The sequence below is a fragment of the Solea solea genome, chromosome 6 (genome assembly GCF_958295425.1).
Source record: "Solea solea chromosome 6, fSolSol10.1, whole genome shotgun sequence".
Lineage (NCBI taxonomy): Eukaryota > Metazoa > Chordata > Actinopteri > Pleuronectiformes > Soleidae > Solea > Solea solea.
In genome coordinates this window covers 27,585,321-27,606,206 of record NC_081139.1, presented here as the reverse complement: position 1 = coordinate 27,606,206, position 20,886 = coordinate 27,585,321, and the positions used below count along the sequence as shown (strand labels likewise).

The following is a 20,886-nucleotide window of genomic DNA, read 5'->3' as shown; positions in this document are numbered from 1 at the left end:
CAGCTTCAGTAGCAACAGCAGCTTCAGCAGCAGCTTCAGTAGCAACAGCAGCTTCAGCAGCAGCAGCAGCTTCCACTCACCCTGCTTCACACAGACAGGATGTCGTAAATGGCAGCAGGGTTTTCAGTGCTGCGATCTCAGGCTGTTCTGCCATGACTTTAATCCAGAACACCGGCAGAGTTATTGATTGAAACAAACTTTTAAGGCCGCCGTCATTTGCGACCTCCAGCAGTTCGTCTTCTTCTTGCGACCGGGACACGTGACCGAGGCAAGCATCTTGACATGTGTCAAGAGTGAGTCATAGACAGATGTTTCCAAAATTTCCAAAATAAAACACACACATATTTTTAAGAAAGACACAAATACGACATTTTAAAATGTTAATGTGCATAAAAATAGCTTTATTTCCAATAAATCAGGACCTGCAGACAGAAGCCAATGATTCATTGGCTTCTTCGCCCCACTGGTGATTCACATGTGATGTTTGTGACAATAAGCAGCACAACGTTTTCTCTGCCACCATCGCAGATCAGACCTGAGGCCCCGCCCCCAAAAAACCCAACAACCAACGCGACAATTCACCTATTTCACCAGGTCACTGAACCTCAGTCTGAATCTGAAGACACACAAACTCCTGAACGTCAACACAACAACGACCACATAAGCAATCCTTCTACGAACAACGAGAAAAAACAACATAAATATAAAAGCAGAAAAAAAAAAAAAGTCTAAAAAGACAATAGAAACTCTTACAAAATAAAAAGTTTCAAAACTATTTGTTTCTGGAAAAAAAAAATTAAAATCTTAAAACTAGTGAATATAAAATTTTTAAAATCACATAAACAGCTTTTTTAAAAAAAAAAAAAAAAAAAGAAAAAAAAAAAGGGGGAAACACCCCGACCTGAAAGAAGGCAATAAAATAATTTGACAGTTAAATTAATACAAAAAAAAAAGTTGATCTATGGGAGAAAAATCCAAAAAAAGAGGTGAGTTAGTGTTAGCATCGGTCGTATCCAATCTCATTTACAGTAAAATCACAGAGAAAAAACAACGTTTTGGCTTTTAAATATTTGGTAGATATTCTCGTTGCCAGGCTGCGGCTAAGTACCACTTTTTTTTTTTTTTTTAAGTTTTTCATTTTTTTATAGCAATGAATTTATACAAATCCTTGGCAGAAGCGTCTGAAATGTGAGGGTCACGAAGCTTCGGCAACTGAGCGATGATTCAAAAAAATTATAAAAAGTAGCTTATTGAGAAAGAATCAAAACCATAAAAGATAAAATAAAATATATTTTAAATAAACTACCAGTTTTTCCCCGATCAGAGCTCAACAATCAATAACTGGATCCATTGTGGTAAGGCTACCGTTAGCTTAGCTTAGCACAAGAAACAAGAAAAAAGTCATTTCAAGTTTCCACGTCGTACCTACGAGTTTCTGCTCTGAAAGTCGCGATTTACGACACTTAAAAAAAAAAATACATATATATATATTTGCTAAGCTAAGCTAGGCCAGTAAGCTTCATTGTCAGTGTACAGTCATGAACATCGTTACGGGTTACAGTGAAAAGTGAGTCTTAAAGAGACAGTACTGGATGAGGTCTGCCTTCGTTTGTCGTTATTTCTGCAAAAAAAACAAACGAGCCCTTTTTAGTGTCGTGTAAATCAGCTGATCGGAGACAAAAAGAAAGTGGCACCTTGAATGTTTCTGTTTTCTAACTTGATTTCCCCCCGTTTTCTTTACTTCTAAAAAGGAGGTTTGTTGTGTTGCATCCAGGTTAGTGTTTTAGCCGCGCTCAGGTGCACCGAGCACGTGCAAGAAGTTCGTTTTAAGAAAGTTCTTCCCACGCGACAACAGTTTGAGGTTGTTTTTTTTTTAAAAGGGAGACAGATGTTTTTTTTTATTTAGCTGCGGCTAAATCAAAAAATGGAACATGGAAGTGACGTCGCCTCAGATTTGTTCACGACTAAACTACGGTTGTTGTTTTGTTTAAAAAAAAATAAAGAAGAAAAAAGTTTTGATTCACACAAAATCTCCACGAGATTTGGGAAAACTCTAGTTTACAGTGACGCCGCCACCTACAGGTCCGGCATGGACATGACAGTGTTTGTGTGTCGATGAAAATGAGTTTTAATAATTCCTTTCTTATAAACACAATAAACTGTTTCGGCCGCAAAAAAAAGCAGCCATTTTCTAAAGGCACACACACACACGAAGCAGCGCTGCGAGTGGAATGTAGGTGTGTCGCAAACCTCAGAGCTCGACTTCAGCTTAACAACAGAAAACAAACCCTGGAGGCACGGCGGTGATTTTTATAGAAGTGTGTGTGTGGGTCGTGCAGTAATTTGCAGATTATTTTTTCCTGCATCAGTTTAACGCTTTAATCTGCCGCTCAACACAACCCTGAAAACAGAAGATCTCGTCGGCTCCGTCAGCTGTTTGTTGTTGTTGTTGTTGTTGTTTCTTCTGTCTCTGCTCAGGGGTTTCAGGGCGTTCTACTAAAAAAACAAACAAAAAAAAACGACGGACAGCAACGCCAGCTTCGCGGCGACGTCAAAGACCTTCTGTGGTTCCAGAAACCTGAAATGTCTGATGAAATAAAATAAGAGAAAAGAAAGGAGGGAAAATCCCTGGCTTCAGTCCAACAGACGGGATGATGAAGAGGAGGGTAAATAAATAACTGGACTGTTAACGTGTACCATACTGAGACAGAATCAATCATTGCACCGTGTTAGTGTTTTTAACTAACTGATTTTAAATCTCAGAGAAAAACAGACCAATGAAACGTCTGATTGGTTCAGAGAGTGAACATGAGGTGGGAGGAGCCAGTCAGAGGATGGCGTGGGCGGGGCTTCTCTCCTGGTTATTGAGTGTCTCTCCGAGGAGGAGGAGGAGGCACTGAGAGGTCCAGAACTGGCCCTGTTTGGTTTGAAAGGTTCAGGATGTGAGGTGTGTGTGTGTGTGTGGGGGGGGCGGGGGGGCGGGGGGGCGGGGTCTACGCGTAGATCTCTGTGGTGGGCGCCTTCTTGTAGATGGGCTTCTTCCCCAGGTCGTAGCTGCCCTCGTCCTTCTTCTTCATGCGGTAGATGAGGAGGAGGATGAGGAGGACGGCGAACATCAGGCCGACGGCGCAGCCGGCGATCACAGCTGAGGAGACACAAGAGGAACTTTGAACAACGGGCGGAGGAACGCGGCGTTGTGTTTGATTTCAGCGCAGACTGATCATTTATGGACCAACATGTCTGTGACATCACTGAAACTCACTCTCCCACAGCAAACCTCAGAGAAAACCTCTTCAAATCATTCAGATTGACCTTAGTGACACTAAGTGACCACACAAGGCAGCAGAGGAGCAGCAGATAAAATCACTGATTTTCTCTATCAGTGATTTTACTTTGGTGTGGGAGAGTGAGTGGTTTACAAACGTCAGTTTCCTGTTGTTAAAGTCTGTCTCACAGTGAGATGAAGACGTGAATCATTCATTTAAAGTAGATTTAACGGAGGCAAGTCTTTTGTTTAAGGACTACAATCACATTTTATCCTTAAAGCCGTTTTACCTCAGTTAAAGTTAAACTGTAAAGTTTCTATTTTCCTCATTAAATTAGTATTTTTACGAACTAAAAATTGCCCAGATAGAACGAATCCTGCCGACATGTGGAAACCAGAGGTGATTAAACACTCCTGACCTGCGAGGACCTCCGTCTTGTTGAAGATGCTGTCGTCGCTGGCGTGGGCCATCAGGACGTTGGAGGGAAACTCCTCGCCGCCCTCTGCTGGCTCCTTGTTCCGCAGCAGTGGGATTTCGTTGCTGTTCTGGACGATTTCCACCTCGTTGACGGCCGGTCTCTCGGGACGCTCCACCTCTGGGATCTTGTTGTCGTTGGCGTCGGGCTGATTACGAAGAATCAGAAGAATTAAAGGACGTAACGACAGCTTTAAAATCAAGGCCGTAAAAGGAGGAGACATCTCACCTTGGCTGACGGTTCTGGGGCTTGCTTCGGTGACACGGTTGTTTCTGTGGAAATAAGTAGATTCTTCATTAAATCTACTCCAGTAACAAAAAAAAAAAGGAAATAACATCCTTTTGTGTGCGTTTGTTAAGACTGACCTCCGTCTCCAGAGCCGGAAAACTCGTCCTCGTCCTCTTCGTCGTAGTAATCGTCATAGCCTTTGTCATAGTCGTCGTTGTCATTGTCGTCGTAGCTGTCGTCATCGTCGTCATCTTCGTTGTCGTCCGCGAAGCCGAAGTCGCCCGACGACTCCATGCGGTTTTGGTGTGTCACCATGGCGACGGTCTGCGTGGTCTTCATGGGCATCCATGTCTCCGTCTCCCGAACCTGCGCGAGACAAAAAGGAGAAGGAACAGGAGTCAGAGGGATCATCGCCCACGATCATTAAACAGCTGGTGAACTTCAGAGCAGTCATCTCAGTTTCTTACAGTAGCCTAAAACGGCTAAGCTACACAAGAAACTCACTAGTTTGTTCCTAGTGGCAGAAAACGCCACGTTCCCCATAACAGCTGTAAAAACATTATATATATATATATATATATAAAAAAAATGTCAACTTTAAATTAGTCAATCTTTTAAAACTAATACTAAACATAAGTATCAATTATTAATATTTGTGAAACTTTAACCCTTTAAAGGTTTGTTTCCACAACGCCACTGTTTTTCTTTCTGAAAAAAAAACCCACTACAATAATTTCCATAAAATATAACATGCTTATTATCATTATCAGGCCCTAAGATGGGTCAATGACTGGCAGCAAAAGTGACTTTGATGCATTGTTAGTTTTAGTGCCGTGCCAGATTTAAAAAAACAAAAAGAAAACAGCCTAATTTGTTCTTAGACAAGTCCAATTGAAAATACTGTTTGATCCCACATTTATCTTAACATAAATTAAGATTTAGTAAATAAGACTGAAGGCTGAAGTAGTTTTGAAAGACTGACTAATTTAAAGTGGAAAAAATATTAATATATAATGTTTTTACAGCAGTTTTAGGAAGGTGGCGTTTTCTGCCGCTAGGAACAAATTAGTACGTTTTTTTTAAGGATTAAAAGATAACGACATGCACACCGAGATCCCACAATATGACTAATGACTGAACCAGTTAAAAGCTAATACACATTTCATTTATTTATTTTGTACAATGACCGAGTATGAAAAATATGATTATGGGGGAAAAAAACAACAACGTATGAATCAGCATCAACTGCCAATCAAAAAACAGAGAGTGAATTTTAAGAATAACTACTGAAATAAGTGAGGAAGTTCAACGTATCCAGCCTAGAGCACACCCGACACGTTGAAGATCTATCGATCCAAGGATTTTCTGAAATCCATGTCAAATCTTTCAAATAAGTTTTTATGACTCAGGATAAGTTAACTAAACGCAGGATTTAGTTAACTTAACACTTTGCTGTGTTCATGACTGATGTTACTTTTACAGTTGTAAGTTCATGCAACCCGTCTCACCACAGACATTCACCTAAAAGCTTTAGCCTCATGATTTGTTAAGTACTTTGTAATGTGACCTTTGAAAACCGCTCTACAAAGTTTGTGTGTGTGTGTGTGTGTGTGTGTCATTGTCCTCACTCTCACTGTAATCAGTGTGAAGCTCCACACAATGAGGACACATCAAGCTTCTTTAATCACATCAGAGCACTTCATTTCATTTCATTGACCATTTGCTCAGTAAGAAGCTTCAATGGGATTAAAAGACACAGGCCCCTCCCCCTCACACCCCACCCCCAACATTAGCCTAATTATCATTAACATGATTTAATTGGCCTGAACAGACGAGAGGTGAAGCTGAAATAATAACAAAACCTAACAAAACAAACACCTGATGATTGTGTTGAGTCTCGGTTTCTTTATGAAGTAAATAAATCCACAGCTGACGGAATTAACTAACAACACGTGACCACGACGGCGCAAAAAATGGTTCCGTCAACTAAAAACCAAAGTTCTGATTCCGATCAACATTTTTTAAGGTTTCCTGACGTTTTATGGACCAAACGATTCATCATCAACAGATGAATCGATGATGAAAATAATCATTAGTTGCAGCTCTAAAGAAAACCCACTGGTGTTAGAGCAGAATATAAACACGAGGTATTTCATTTTAGGGCCCCGTCCACACAGAGACGGCATTTATGGTTTGAAAGCACCTCGCCGAGTGGGAAAATCTGGAGTTTCCGTGGAGACGGAGAATACTTTAGGAAGCCTGTGTTTGGAGATTGTTTCGACAGTTTCACCTCAAACTACTGTCAATGAAAAGTAACTAAAGTAGAGCTGCAACTAACGATTATTTTCATCATCGATTCATCTGTCCATTATTTTCTTGATCAACCGATAAATCGTTTCAGCTCTAAACCAAAGTCCGTGTGAAAAGACACGAGACATCGCTACAACGCGTCCTGTTCAGTTACAGCGCCACCTGCAGGGCTGGCACGAGTACTACAGCATTTCCCTGAAACGTCGTCACCCTCAAACTTTCCACTATATCCACAAACATCTCCAATAATCGCAATAAAGACTCCAGAAAACTGAAGATTCTCAAGAACAGAAACAACAAACCTTTTCCTCCTCTTTTAAAAACGATTAAAAACCTTCATTTAGTGTGAAGAAAAGTCGACGCCCACACACACACACAGAGTTTCAGATGGAAGTCATTATGAGAAGTCATGACGTCAACACAACCCGTGTGTGTGTGTGTGTGTGTGTGTGTGTGTGGTTGGGGGAAGCCTGTCATTTGAAGGGTTAACTGCTGGGCTCCCTCAGCCCCGAGGCCTGCCATCATTATGTGTGTGTGTTCCCAACTATTTGACATAGTAACAAAGTGTGTGTGTGTGTTTGAAGGTAATCCTCTCAGACTTTAGAAAAGGAGTCCAATAGAGTAGAAGGCGGGGTGAGCGGGGGAGGAGGAGGAGGGAGGGCTCCATTGTGACTGCACAGGGGCTTCAAACGATGGCGGCCATTTTACGCAACACCAGCAGGCCCGACAGCTCACAGGCAGGAAGTTCACCCGTTCACACATTAAAAGCTGGGGATGATTCAGCCAGGTGTGACTCAGCTGCTTCCTGTAAGACAGCACCCGTCGCCTCGGGGCGCGGACTCATCTGCTGCTTTAAAAACGAGCAGGTTCATGAAGGTCACCAAGGTCACGAAGGCCGGCGCTGCTCTGTCTTCAGTAGGAACATCGCAAACATACCATCCTCTCCCACGTTTGCTTTGCTCTGGATACAAATTTGCGGCGAATGTCGCAACAACTTTTTCTAAACCGTTACACAAGGCTGGGACAGAACGTATTAAAAAGTCGACGTTTTGTCGACAAACCAAACAATTACTCCGTTTTAAGGATTTATTTTTGTTATATGGAGAAAAGAAAACATTCAAAATAGTCACATATGAGACACTTAATCCCTTATAATCTCAGAAAAGCTTAGAAACACTAAATTAATCGCCAAACTATTCTTATTATCTCTAACTGGAAAAAAGAAAAAGAAAAGAAGATTTCATTGTTTTCTTTAACAATTTTAAAGACCAACACAATATTGAGTAAATCCAGACCGTTTATGTTCAGCTGGACCCAAAACTGAGGAGACTTCAGAATTCATGCTGCGCCATATTTAATAATTAACGACAGTCAAGTTAAGGGAAAGTAGGGACACACACACACGCGCACACACACGCGCACACACACACACACACACGCACACACAAGGGGATTTCTGCCGTTTTATGCTTGTGATATTGTTCAGTAAAACCGCCTCTGATTTCATCTTCATTTATAACGTGAAGCAGAGCTGGGGGTTGGAGTTTCTGCTGAAATAGTTCCTTAAAAAAACAAGTTCATTCTGCCGATCCCAGGAATGTGTGCGGGAATGATTCACAACATCAACACTTCTTAAAATCTGCGGGACCAAGTGACGAGACAGAGGGGAACAGAAATGTGCTCGGCCTGCTCAGACGTGTGTGTGTGACCTGAGGTTACGTAACCAAGCAAACATAGAAACCAGCTCACTGACTGAACACCTGATTCAGTCAAGTCACGACGGGCGAGGACCTGGACTTTAATCTTCAATAAAACTGAACTGTGCGCCTTCTCTGCACGTCTCATACACAACACGGCAGCGTCGCCGCAAACCGCGAGGAAAAACTACACGGAAAAGTGTTCATGGTGAGCGTTACGCACGTGTCCGGTAAATAAAACATCACAAAGTCACACAGTGTTTGTCAGCCATCTTGAGAGCCACTCGGAGGACAATAAACCGTTTTGTTGTCGTGTTTCAGTCCACTGGCAGTGGATGTGTGAGCCGAGGCCAGACCAGCTGATTTAACAGAGAAAAGAGAGGAAAACTAAGTTTTAAGCATTTAATCTGATCATCAACAACACGACATGGCAACAGTCCAGCCACTGAAGACACACTGTTCATTATCAGAGAGACAACTGGAAGAAGACTTCAATGACCGTTTTTCAGGACGACCTTTCACCTGGGACTCATGGTCGACCACACAGGTACAGGCCAAACAAAGCTCGTCTTTGTTCTTTAATTGCAGAGCTCATTTCCTCTCGCTGTGACCATGTGACCCTGAAATATCCTCACGTCCCACATGAACAGGGTGAAGTCACGTGTTCAAAATGATTCAGATTTCTTTGTTTCATGGAAGAGAACTTCTCCTCAGAGATGAAGCTACTTCTAAAAAAAAAAAACAGTTTAGAAACAACCCTGAAATCAAGTTAACTTCAAATCTGGGGACGCAACTGAAGCTCATTTTCATAATTTATTAAATTGGCCCAATATGTTCTTGATTCATCGACGCGTTGATTGATCGATAAAATTCCAAATGGCTGACTTCCTGTTGAGTTGAGGCCTTGGTTACAGCCGACTTTTTTGTTCGTCTTGGTCAATAACATCTTCCCACCAAATTTCGGGAAATTCCGTGGAACTCAGTTTTGCCTACATTTTCACCTTAGGGGGCGCTATAGAGCCCTTGAGCAACGCACGGGTCCGGGAACTATGCCAACATCGCTTTTCCGCCAGACCTGACCTCCGTGCCAAGTTTAAAGGGTTTTTAAGCTCGTTAACGCCCTCAAAAATGACCGTAAAGACACAGTGAAAATAATAATCTGAAGGATTACAATGTTTCGACCCCTGGGCCCCATTTCCTGTCCCGTCACTCTTCACCTAAGTCCAGGCTCTCGTCCTCATCCCTCCTGTCCACCTCAGCAGGGAGGACCTAAACCTTCAAGCTGCCCGATTGTCCACAGTCCCTGAAAGGTCGTCTGTTAGGACACCCGCCACCCGGCCTTCAGTGCCGTCCCTTCCATTGACGGCAAACAAAGCCAGCGGACGCCTCAAGAGTGTATCAATGACCAAGGTAACAGGGGATAAGCCTCCAGCAGCCTGCCTTCATTAAACCAGAGGAAACAATCCCTCCATCTGCCTGACACAGACAGCGGCATCTGGTCCTTTCACACGGCGGCGTGGAGGAGGAACAAATGTCATGAAAACACCACAGCACGCAGGAACGTGCCTCCTCATTCTCTCTCCACGTCCCAGCGTCTCCCGACCTCCAAGAAAACACGGACTGTTGGTCTTTTCTCACTCTTCACTCACTCTGACTTTCAGTCCCAAGGCCACCACGGCGACCACAGTCGAATATTAAATAAAAACTAATATACAGGCTAAACCTGCGCTAGCTTGTAAAAGACACCTGAAACAAGGGCGGGGCCACGAGTTTGTCATCAACGATAAAATCGAGTAGTGTTTTAATGAGCAAAAAAAACAGCAAATATTCACGTTTAAGAAGCTGAATAATCACAGAAACTCCTAAAAACAGAGGATTTTAAGTAGATGTCGACATGTGATACTGAAGCAGTATCTATTTTGATAATCGGTTGGAAGTTTTTTTCAGGATTAAAACAATATTTCTGATATTTTCAGCTTCTTAAATGTGAATATTTTCTTCATCTCTTTGCTCTGGAAAACAAAGAAATCATTAAAAGTGAATCATTTTGTTTTGTGGACAAAACAATACATTTGAGAACATCCTCATTTCCAGGTTTGACAAATGCCGAGCAACATTTTTTAAGGTTTTCTGATATTTTGTAGACCAACAACTATTCGAGAAAATAATCGACAGATTAATCGATTATGAAAATGCTTGTTAAGTGCACTTTTGACCCCTGACGTAACTCTGCCAAACACCACAGACTCTCCAGGAGCTCTCAGCGTCGCATCAGGTGTGTGAAGCCGATTGGAGTTTTACTTTTACTGCTCTGTCTTCAGTAGAAACATCGCAAACATACCATCCTCTCCCCAGTTTGCTTTGCTCTGCATACAAATTTGCGGCGAATGTCTTTTTTTAAGAGGCTGAGACAGAACGTATTAAAACGTCGACGTGTTGTCCACAAACCAAACAATTACTCCGTTTTAAGGATTTATTGTTGTTATATGGAGAAAAAAAAATATCTCAGAGAAACGTAGAAACACTAAATTAAATCGCCAAACTATTCTTATTATCTCTAACTGAAAAAGAAAAGAAAAGAGGATTTCATAGTTTTCTTTAACAATTTTAAAGACCAACACAATATTTAGTAAATCCAGACCGATTATGTTCAGCTGGACCCAAAACTGAGGAGACTTCAGAATTCATGCTGCGCCAGATTTAAGAATTAACGACGTTCAAGTTAAGGGAAAGTAGGGAGAGACAAACAATGAAACTCGACACACACACACACACACAGGGGATTTCTGCCATTTTGTGCTTGTGATATTGTTCAGTAAAACCGCCTCTGATTTCATCTTCATTTATAATTCACCCGTGAAGCAGAGCTGGGGATGGGAGTTTCTGCTGAAAAAGTTCCTTAAAAAACAAGTTCATTCTGCCGCTTCCAGGAATGTGTGCGGGAATGATTCACAACATCAACACTTCTTAAAACCTGCGGGACCAAGTGACAGAAGCTTTGTTTCCTGGATCTGGGAAATGGTTTTCAAACACTTTCAAACCCGTCATTTTTAACATTAAAAATAAACAGGACACAAATACTTCAGCACATCCTTTATCTTTATAAGTGCCAATGTCAGTGACCTATGACCTTTAGCTCATACAGCTGCTGACCTGGTACATCCAACCCACTGACGTGATTTCTCAGAAAAACTTGTCCAAAGTCCAAACATTGGCGGCAAAGACGGTCAATTATTAACGAACCCAAACGAATCCAAACATTTTCAGGCCCATTCTTCAACGTTTGGCATGATGACGCGGCACGACCTCTAACCCACGCTAAGAACTGTAGGAAAATGGCTTCTAGTTCAACTTTTACTCCACTACGTTTCCTCTAATGCTCGTTGTTACTCGTTACCACCAAATAAAATGAGAAGAAGAAGAGTTGGTATTATGGTCTGTTATACCAACAGTACCAATATACCAATATAAAAGCATATAGATGCTTTTCTGGTCTTGAATGTTTTCACCCATTCACACGCTCACAACTTCCTTCTTCAGTTCCTGACCATGTGAGATAAGAGAGGCCGAACAAACCAGGTGACCGCGCCAGAGACAGTGCTGCTTCACTCTCCACTGATAAAGGCTAACTGGGTTCTGATGAGCAGCACCTGAGGAGGTGAACCGCGCCTCCTCATAGTGGCCTTTACTGGCCACTCCCTCCCATTATTACCAAATGCAAGAGTGACGGACAAACACGGCAGGAGCCTGCGGTGAGTCAGACTCTCTAATGTCCTCCCCTCCATTTTCAGACTCTTTTTTATGTCGGTCCCTCAGGCAAACATATCGCTTCAGATCAAAGAAGCTGCAGCCGAGTGCTTATCATCCACGGGGACCCACTCCAGGCCTTCAGAGGCAGGAAGTCATACCAAAAACAGGAAATGTCCCTCCAAGACGGATTGGATCGACTAGTGTTTAATAAAAAAGGACTTAGTCACCTCACACACGCTGGAGTCGTGAGTCACAGCAACTCACATTTATTTCCAAGGGGAAAGGACTGAAGCTGCAATCACTCATAACAGGCAAACAAGCCCTTTGTTAGTTTTACGGCTGATTTATGATTGTGTTCTTTAGTAATCGATTAGCAGTTTGTGGGGCTGCAACTAACCGTCATTGACGTTCTCAAATGTCTTATTTTGTCCAGAAACAAAACAAAAAAAAGGGTCAGGTTTAATGGCGAGAGTTTTAAATCATTGAAAGACAAATAAAACCTCAGTGTGACTGCGTCATATCGTTTGACGCAGTTCAGGAAACAAACATGTTGGATGATCCTTCATTCCTCTGCTGCCAAGACACATAGGAATGAGTCTCTTCATGTGGGTCGACTGAGAAGCCACGACCTTGGATACATAGTCAACCACCACATTCCTCCTCCTCCTCAGCAGGAGCCAAGGAGATACAGAAACACGGATAATGGTTTGGGCACGATCACAGAACGGCCAGTACGACTCCTCCACGCCGCGGGGGAATTCATGCGTCTTCAAAACTAGCAACCCAAGTTTGAAAAGCGCCAGCACTCCTGCACCCAAGTCCACACACAAAGCCCCAACAAGTTAATCACAGCTGAATTATGGGGGATTGGAAACGGCCTCTGCCACTGACAATAGGTTTAGAGAGTGTGGTGCCACATGGGCCGAGCTCACACACACACACACACACACACACACACACACGCACACACACACACACACACACACTTTGTCAAGAAGGATGTCAGAAAGAGGGGAAGCATCTCTGGTCAATGAACCTCCACAGAACAGCACCGGGGATTTTTAAAAGTGTAAAAAAACTGAAAACAAATCAAATCAAAATGATGTCCACATTTCTTCTTGTGTGTAGTTGTGTCTAGTACAAATTGGCGTGTTTTTTTTCGAGTCGGCATGACAAAAGCACAAGACGAGTTCGGTCATTTACGTCAGGTGCAAATCGCCAAAATGGCTGCCAAAAATTCACAACGGCCGACTTCCTGTTGAGTTGAGGCCATGGTTACGGTCGTTTTTTTTGTTAGTCTTGGTCTAGAACATCTTCCCACCAAGTTTCGGGCCCTAAAATTAATTTATAATTTTTTTTTACATAACCTTTTGTTTTTTTCAGTCCGATTCGTCGGTCTGACTCGGGGAGCCTGAGCCCCGGGCCTGGAACAGCCATATGTCAGAGTATGACATTGTGTTGTGGGGCGCGACGGGAGCGACATCAAACATGCTCCCTCCAGGCGCGCTGATGCCGTGCTTCCCAGTGGAAACGCAGCAAGGATCATATTCCATGTTCTGCCTCCGCTCTCTATATTTATCCGCGTCGACCACAAAGCCACAGCAGCTTTTCTCCTCGGGCCCCTGGGGGCCATGACGGCAGCGGAGCGCTCGTGTTACTCTGAACGTTTCCCAGGCCGCTGATGTAAATAACAATGTGTGTGTTTGCAGTCACACCTGTAGAGCTGAAACAATAAGCCAGATAATCCCTTCAGTGTTCACTGGTTGTTGTGACCATTGATTAATCTGCAGATTATCTTCTAAATTAGAAATGGAGGTGCTTGGTTGTGTCCAACAAAAAATTGCTAATTTATTTTACACAAAGAAAATCGTCGTCTTATTTTAAAAATGTATAACCGAGATATTTAATACATTCCCCGTATGCTGATTAAAGTGGAGTAAAGTCAACAATAAACTATTTCCCAAATCCTACACAAAGCCGCAAACATGTTTTGTTTTTCTTGGGCAGTTTAAAAAGTCCGTGTCCCACACCAAAGTCCAGAGAGAAAAACAGTGATTTTAACATCACAGCACACAGATGTTGATCCACTGCTGCCTCCATCAATTTCTCTCTGTGGGCTTTGGTGTGGGAGAGTGAGTGGTTTACAAAACTTCAGTTTCCTGTTGGAAAAGTCTCAGTGAGACAAAGACGTGAACATGTTGAGGACTAAAATCCGATTTTCCTCACGTCCCTACCGGCAGCCAAGTTTTCAGAGAAATATATCATTATTGTATCCGATTGAAAAAGCAGTTTCAAGACTCAGGACCCTATACTTAAATTATTCAAAATTCGGTTCCTGGAAAAGTCAAAACTGGAGCTTTTCCAAAACCAATAAAATTAAAAAAAAAGAATTCTTTTTTTTTTTCTTAATTCCATAAAAAATGCCTTTTACGGGCAAATGAAATCAAGACTTTTTGAAACTTGCAGACGCCCATTGTGTTTAACCAGAAAGTGGATCCAGCGTGAAAAGCCAGTCCAAAAACGTATGAAAGTGATATTTAAGAAGTGTTTTTTTTTTGGTCAACCTCTGCCCTGAGCGAGTAACAGAGAGGGAGAGAGAGAGAGATTCCTAACTGCTCTCCATCAAGAGGCAGGAAGGACAAAAACCCTCCTCTCTCTGTGCCAACATTCCACAGCCCAAAGGGATTTTATAGACCAGCGGACAGCAATGCAGGAACCATTATTACATCCTAGTGATACCATTTATCATGCTCCCTCTTTTCCCTGCTTACCCAACATTCTTTTCACCACACAGGCTTTCAGTCAGAGCATCCCATCATGCAACAGAGACAAAAAAACTGCCTTATTCTCGTGCAAATTATTCTGGGGCTCAAAGCAAAACCAGTGACATTCCAACAAGATGTAACAAATGGATGCAGCCACGAGGCTCCGTGCGCGGGGGCGGGGGTTGTGGTGCACAAACTGGGGTTCAGCGCTGCAACGTGCATTAAATCCGGGGGCAAAGAGGAAATCTGTTATTACAAGCACATTCCGGTAAAAATAATCTGTAAGTTTCTGTAATAAACCTGCAGTTTTCAAAATAAAACTCTCATTTGTTTTTTCCACACTAAAACACAAACCTGCAGTTTTCAAAATAAAACTCTACGTTTGTTTTTTTCCACACTAAAACACAAACCTGCCTTTTTCAAAATAAAACTTTGCTACGTTTGTTTATTTTCCACAGTAAACCACAAACCTGCAAAACTCTTGGAATTTTCATTTCCCAGACATCACGCGGTCATTTGCTCTCGTCCTAACTTTACACGCTCACTGTTCTGCACGGAATCCCGCGTCTACATCAGAGAGCGAGACCTAAATTTCAGCTTCACTTCTTTCTCGCACAAAATTCAAGCACTTTCAATGACCCATATCTATTTTGGGAAATTTTCAAAAACCTTGAAGGGCCCTGAAACTCAAACTTTCTGTTTTTATTTCCTACTCTCAGTTCGCCACTGTTGAGCCTAAAGCAAAGACTTTCTTTCGCTACATTCATGGCAAGTTGATTTTAGATTTTAAATTAAATTGAAAATGTGGACAAGGACAGGACCATCTTCTTATAGCTCCTTATCCTTCACCTGCGTCACCACATGTGACCGAAGAGAAAACGCTGAAGTCGCTGGAAAGAAAAAAAAAAAAAAAAAAGGAGTCATCAAGAACAGGATTTGGTTGGTCCATCACGGACAATGATACGAGCGCTCAGCATATCCGACTGCGACCAAACAAAAAAACTAGGCGATGCTAAATGAAGCAATAACTTTTCCCAAATTAGAAAGCGGATAAGAAAGCAGGGCCAATCCGCTGATAAAGACGTTCCGATCATTCCTGTGGCTGCCTCAAAGGCCTCCTCTCTGCATTCAGAGCCGATTCCATTGTCAGGTAGAAGAACATTGTTATCGATTAGCTGGGGACGCCAAACCCACATTCCAATAATGACCTCAGTGGGTAGAGAGAAGAAAGAGCCGGGGGGGGGAATGTCATCTCTCCTAGGCTAAGTATCCATCAAAGGAAAGTTCAGAAATCGCAGAGAGAGAGAGGAAGACAAAGCTCAAAGGCGAGAGATCACAGGAGTGTGAACAAAGGTCCAACATGTAACTCCCAGTACCAAAACACTGCATGGTAGTTTAGTAAGTTATCGGTCTTGGTAGCAGCGAGTGGACAACCATAAACTGTTTTGAAAAAATAGTCAACCTTTTTGTCCAAAAACACAAATCAAGTGGTGTAATCCACCAAGTCCCCAATCCATGTCATGTCCCCACCATGTTTTCAAATTTTAGTTTTCCGATTGTAAAAAGCAGTCTCATGCATTCATACAAACTTTGATCCAACCTGAATGTGGATAATAAAAAGCTACATTTATTCAAAATTTGGGCACCTGGAAAGTCAAACTGGAAATGTCACACAGAAAGAGTCGTGTGAAGCTAACGGCTAATTATACAATTGTTTGCATCTAAAAATGACACACTTAAGTTCAAAAGTAGAGCAAAATGGGAGAATAAGTGCATATTTTGGTGGGAAAGCTGTAGGTGTATCTACGCTAGGCTCAAGGAAAGCAATGCCCCCCCCCCCCATATAAAAGGCCTCAGGGCCCTATTGAGACCCCTCCAAGTGTGCAAAATCCCCAAGAGGGCCGGTCAAGGTCACCAAAGGTCACATTCCAGGGGGGAAATCAAAAAAGGAGAGAGAGAGAGAGGGTGACAAGATGAGGCAGAGTGAGCGAGCAGAAGCCACGGGGTTTGGAGGAATGCGACAGATTGTAAAAGGCGAGGTGAACCCCAACACGATGATGCCGATATGCTCGAGGAGAAATGGAGAGGAAGGAGGACGACGAAGCTCATCAGACAAATAATCCCGGCAATCTGGGATTAACGAGCCAAGCTCTGCAGGAACAATCTCCATGTGTCGTCGCACAATTCATCAGTAATAAAAATTGTGAGGAAATAAAAGCTCAGCTAATTGTAGTTTTGCAAAAGCATATTAAAAAAACACTCAAATGATCAAAATAGCAGGTAATGAGTAACTGATTAATAAGACAAACATTTAAGTACAAGTAGAGGCATGAATTCAATGTTGATTTTCTTGGCGTTAACGCTTCAAAATGTCGCTTAGAAATAGAGCGAAAAACTTTATTTTAAACACAAAACTTAATTGATTAATCATTTGGTTCAGATTTCAGTTTGTCAAAATTGGAAATGATGATGTTTTCAAATGTCAAAAAAAACACAAATCGATTCTATATGTACAGAAGAGTAAACATTTCTTAAAAGGAAGTAAAACGTATCATGAATTCTGAGATTGAAGTCAAAACGAAGATAAAATATGTTCTGTTCTGACTACAAATGGAATGCGTCGTAGCTGCGCATGGAAACGGACTGGGCGAGCAGCTGTTTACCCAGGTTTGTTTGTTAGTTTTATAATTTACAGGCAGTTTCACCATCTCATTTCAGTCCAGCGACTCCGAACAAAAGCCACCGCGTCGCGTTCAGGCCGAAAGGTCAAAGTACCAGGGAACATCGTCGTCACCACGTGGTTAATGAAGAAACGGAGCTGTGGCAACTCTCGACGACACCACAACAACAAAAGGCTCCAGATTCCAGTTCCAGTGCTTGAAAGCTCAAGTGGCGTCGACATTAATATGGAAAGAGCCCAGACAAACAGAAAAGTCCAAACATGTGGACGAGGAGGACACACCCTGAAAACAATTACAGCACAACAACTCCCAACGGCCACGGGGGAAAAAGAAAACCAACAAAAACATTCATAAGTGTCAGCCAATCCTCAACACGCACATTCTTTAGGTGTGAAGTCACGTCACAGCAAAACAGCATTTTCACTGGTGCCATAATAACAAGTACCCATGGATTCCTTGTTATTCACTCAAGCCTTTTAAAAAAAGGCATTTAGAGAGATTAAAGCCTCACCTGAGGTTTCATCACTGTTCACTAATGAGATGTCAAATTAACACTCCCATCTTTAAAACCGCAGAAACGTTAGTGCTCTTCATTGAGTCTAAATTTACTGATTCGTCTATCGAAAAGGGGCCTCTTTGTATTGTTTTATGATGCTTTATGAAAACTTTTACATTAAAGTACTTGCTGCTGATGAATATTTAATGATACTAGGGCCTTCATCTACCGCTGTGAAGCAGGGTTAGGGTTAGGGTTATTTCGCAAACAAAATGGTAGTTTTGCAGTGTAGGAATGTTAGCTTCTGTCACTAAGTGGAGGAATGCTGTCACTTCATCAGCCATTTAAATTCCTCCTCTCGTACACGGTTACCTTTTATCGACCTGTAAAAACTTGCTATAAGCAAAGCCGTTTGTTTTTCATATTTCTAAATATAAAAACACACACGGAACCAATCTCAGAATTCGGGGGGTTTTCACTCACACAAACACAGTGGACTCCAAATTTAGCTTAAGCCAGGTGGCTAAATATGCAGTTAAACCACGGCTAACTGTTAGCTCAGTGAAGCTAACTGTTAGCTTGGGGGGTGGGGGTAAACACAAGTGGGTGTGATTTTTTAATGCAATTCTTTTACATTTGCACTATTTTTTAGCTGTGTGTTGTTAAAATCATCCACTTAGCAACTCTGAGAAATTCAAAATTTGAGAGTTAAGCCAGAATTTTGAGTGCAAAAAATTAAATACACATGAAATTATCATTTAAATGTTCAAAGTAATGAATTCATATCATGAGTTCAGCATTTGCATACACGAAATTGCGACAAACTTTGAGCTTTACTGGCATCTACAGGCGACGTTGCACATTGCACTCAAATTGTTGATAGCTTTTGCAAACAAGCGTGTTCAACTAGCCCTTTAATGCGTCATTTATTTCCCCCCAAAATTTTAATTTGGTTTAAACAGTTTGTTTCTCATAATTGCTTAAATAAAAACACACACGGAACAAAACTCAGAATTGGGGGGGTCACGCGCGCGCACACACACACACACAGTGGACTCCAATCGTAGCTTAAGCTGAGTGGATAACACCACCCGTGATACTAAGCAAACACTTCATTCAACAACTTGACAACAAACTTGTTTTCTCTCCATTTGAAATTCAGGAGAACGCCTTTAAAACGCAAGCGTGAACACTTTCTGTGAAGTTAGACCAAGGCTAACGCAGGGAAGCTAGCTGTTAGCTGGAGGGGTGGGGGGGGGGGGGGGTAAACGCAAGTAGCTGTGATCTGTTTCTTCTTTTCACTACTTTTGAGCCGCTTGTTGTTAAAATCGTTCACTTACCGACTCTGAGAAAACGGAGGCAGCAGAGAGGATGACGAGGAGGAAGAGGTGCATCATGTTTGTCCTCAGAATCAGAGAAAAGGGTTCTCAAACACACGGGGGTAAAATACAATAAAGGTCGCTGCGTTAACTTAAAAAAAAGGAATAAATTAAAGAAAAAGACAGAGCAGTGCTAATCTTCAGCTACCGCTGCTTCGCTTTCGGGTCCAAATATAGTCCAACAGAGTCGAATGTTGTACACACGGCGGCTTCTGTAACTTCACACACCGCCTTCTCGGTCTCTCTGTGGGTGATCTTCTCTCCGCTGTGTCCGCTTCACTTCGCTGGAATTCGGAGCTTCAGCGCCGCCCTTTATAGCCTCCGCCGGAAGAGGCCGTGACGCTGCGCTTACCATTTTACGGTAAATCCTGTTCAACGCGTGGCCACGCCCCCTCGGATGCAGCCAAGCGGCAGGGTTTTTTTTCCCCAAAATAAAAGCACAAAGCAAGTTAACACAAGTGCTGGAATGTTTTAGTGTTGTTAAAGTAACACAGTGCTAGTACTTTGTTACTGTACTCAAGTACACAATTCACGTATCTGTACTTTACTTTTACCTTTACTCCACTACATTTCCAAAATAAAGTGTGTACTTTAATCATTATGTTATATAATGCTAACTTCCACATATTCATTTCAAATATGAATTAAATGTGCGAACAGTTCAGTTTTAAGGATAATTGTGTTTGTCATTAATGATCCACTTTAAGTGAATTACTTTAAACTCTGATTGTGGACATTTCACATGTTGTGTGAATTATTTCTTTTTTTCATTGTGGGAGTTTTTTTTCTGTTTCGTGTAAATGGGAAAACACTGTCTGTGCTTTTGCTGCTTCATGGAAATCTTTTTAGGTGACGACATCTTCCGGGAAAGAAACCCCTCCTCCTCCTCCTCCTCCCCCTTTCACTCTCTCATTTTCACTCCACAGTGAAAAGCTTTGCTTCAGTCCTCAGGGTTTTTTCTGTCTCCGTGGAAACAACTGTAGTCACTGTTGGACTGTTTCCCTACTTTCACTTCCCTGCTCGTGTGTTTGATGACATGTCGCATCACTTCATCACTTCATCTCTTCATTACTTCATCACTGCATCGCATCACTTTCCTTCAGCAGCTTAAACAAAAAGTCCAGTCACGTTTCCAAGTTGTCTTCAAGTTTTTTATCTTCTTTACAGTTTTAAAAATACAAAACTAATAAAAAAACACTCAAGAACGGCTCAGACAAGTAAAAAAAAAAGCTCTGTTTTGAACTAGATTTTTTTATGGGATTTTTTAGTTCAAGTTTTCCTTAAAACTGTATACATATACATGTACATATATATATATATATATATATATATATATATATATGTATATATATATATGTATATGTATATTTGGGCCTGTTTTTACGAGATTGTTTTATATATCATAAAAACAGACCCAAATATATATACATACAGTTCTACATATGACCCAAAATCCTGTCATGAAAACACAAACACGTTGTGTGAACTGTTGGCTTTCATCTTCTCTGTCTATAAAATTGTAGGTCAGAAGTCTCAAACTTGTGGCCCGTGGACCACATGTGGCCCCACCAATTCAATCTAAGCGGCCTTCCCACTCAATATTAACTTATAACTAAGTATTTCTGGGTTTTTTTTAATGTACAGATTCATTTTGCACCACTTTTTTTTATTAAATTGTAAACTATATATGGCTTTAATATGATATCGTGGTGGAATAGTTTGATTAAGTGACTTGATTTTCCATGGTTACAGATCTGAGCACAGATCGACTTTGATGAAGTCAATGTGGTGGATTTCACACCAGAGGATCATGTGGCGCAAAGATAACACACTGATAAC

At 41.8% G+C, this 20,886-nt stretch overlaps 1 protein-coding gene across 1 annotated transcript; it reads right to left on the bottom strand.

Moving 5' to 3' along the window:
- Positions 1–370: 370 nt before the first annotated feature.
- Positions 371–19,354, bottom strand: sdc4 (syndecan 4). Its single transcript, XM_058631611.1, has 5 exons — positions 19,009–19,354; positions 4,107–4,335; positions 3,970–4,013; positions 3,685–3,889; positions 371–3,145 (listed from the first exon to the last, which is right to left on the bottom strand). Exons 1-5 carry the CDS (start codon positions 19,063–19,065, stop codon positions 2,994–2,996), a joined length of 687 nt encoding a protein of 228 aa, XP_058487594.1. The 5' UTR covers positions 19,066–19,354; the 3' UTR covers positions 371–2,993.
- Between the last annotated feature and the right edge of the window lie 1,532 nt (positions 19,355–20,886).

Bases quoted from the DNA above. Each gene is read 5' to 3' on its own strand.
- sdc4 (XM_058631611.1), bottom strand. From the start codon at position 19,065: ATGATGCACCTCTTCCTCCTCGTCATCCTCTCTGCTGCCTCCGTTTTC. The intron at 4,014-4,106 runs GTCAGTCTTAAC...TTATTTCCACAG, and splicing joins TTCCGGCTCTGGAGACGGAG to AAACAACCGTGTCACCGAAG. The intron at 3,890-3,969 runs GTGAGATGTCTC...CTTCGTAATCAG, and splicing joins CCCCAGAACCGTCAGCCAAG to CCCGACGCCAACGACAACAA.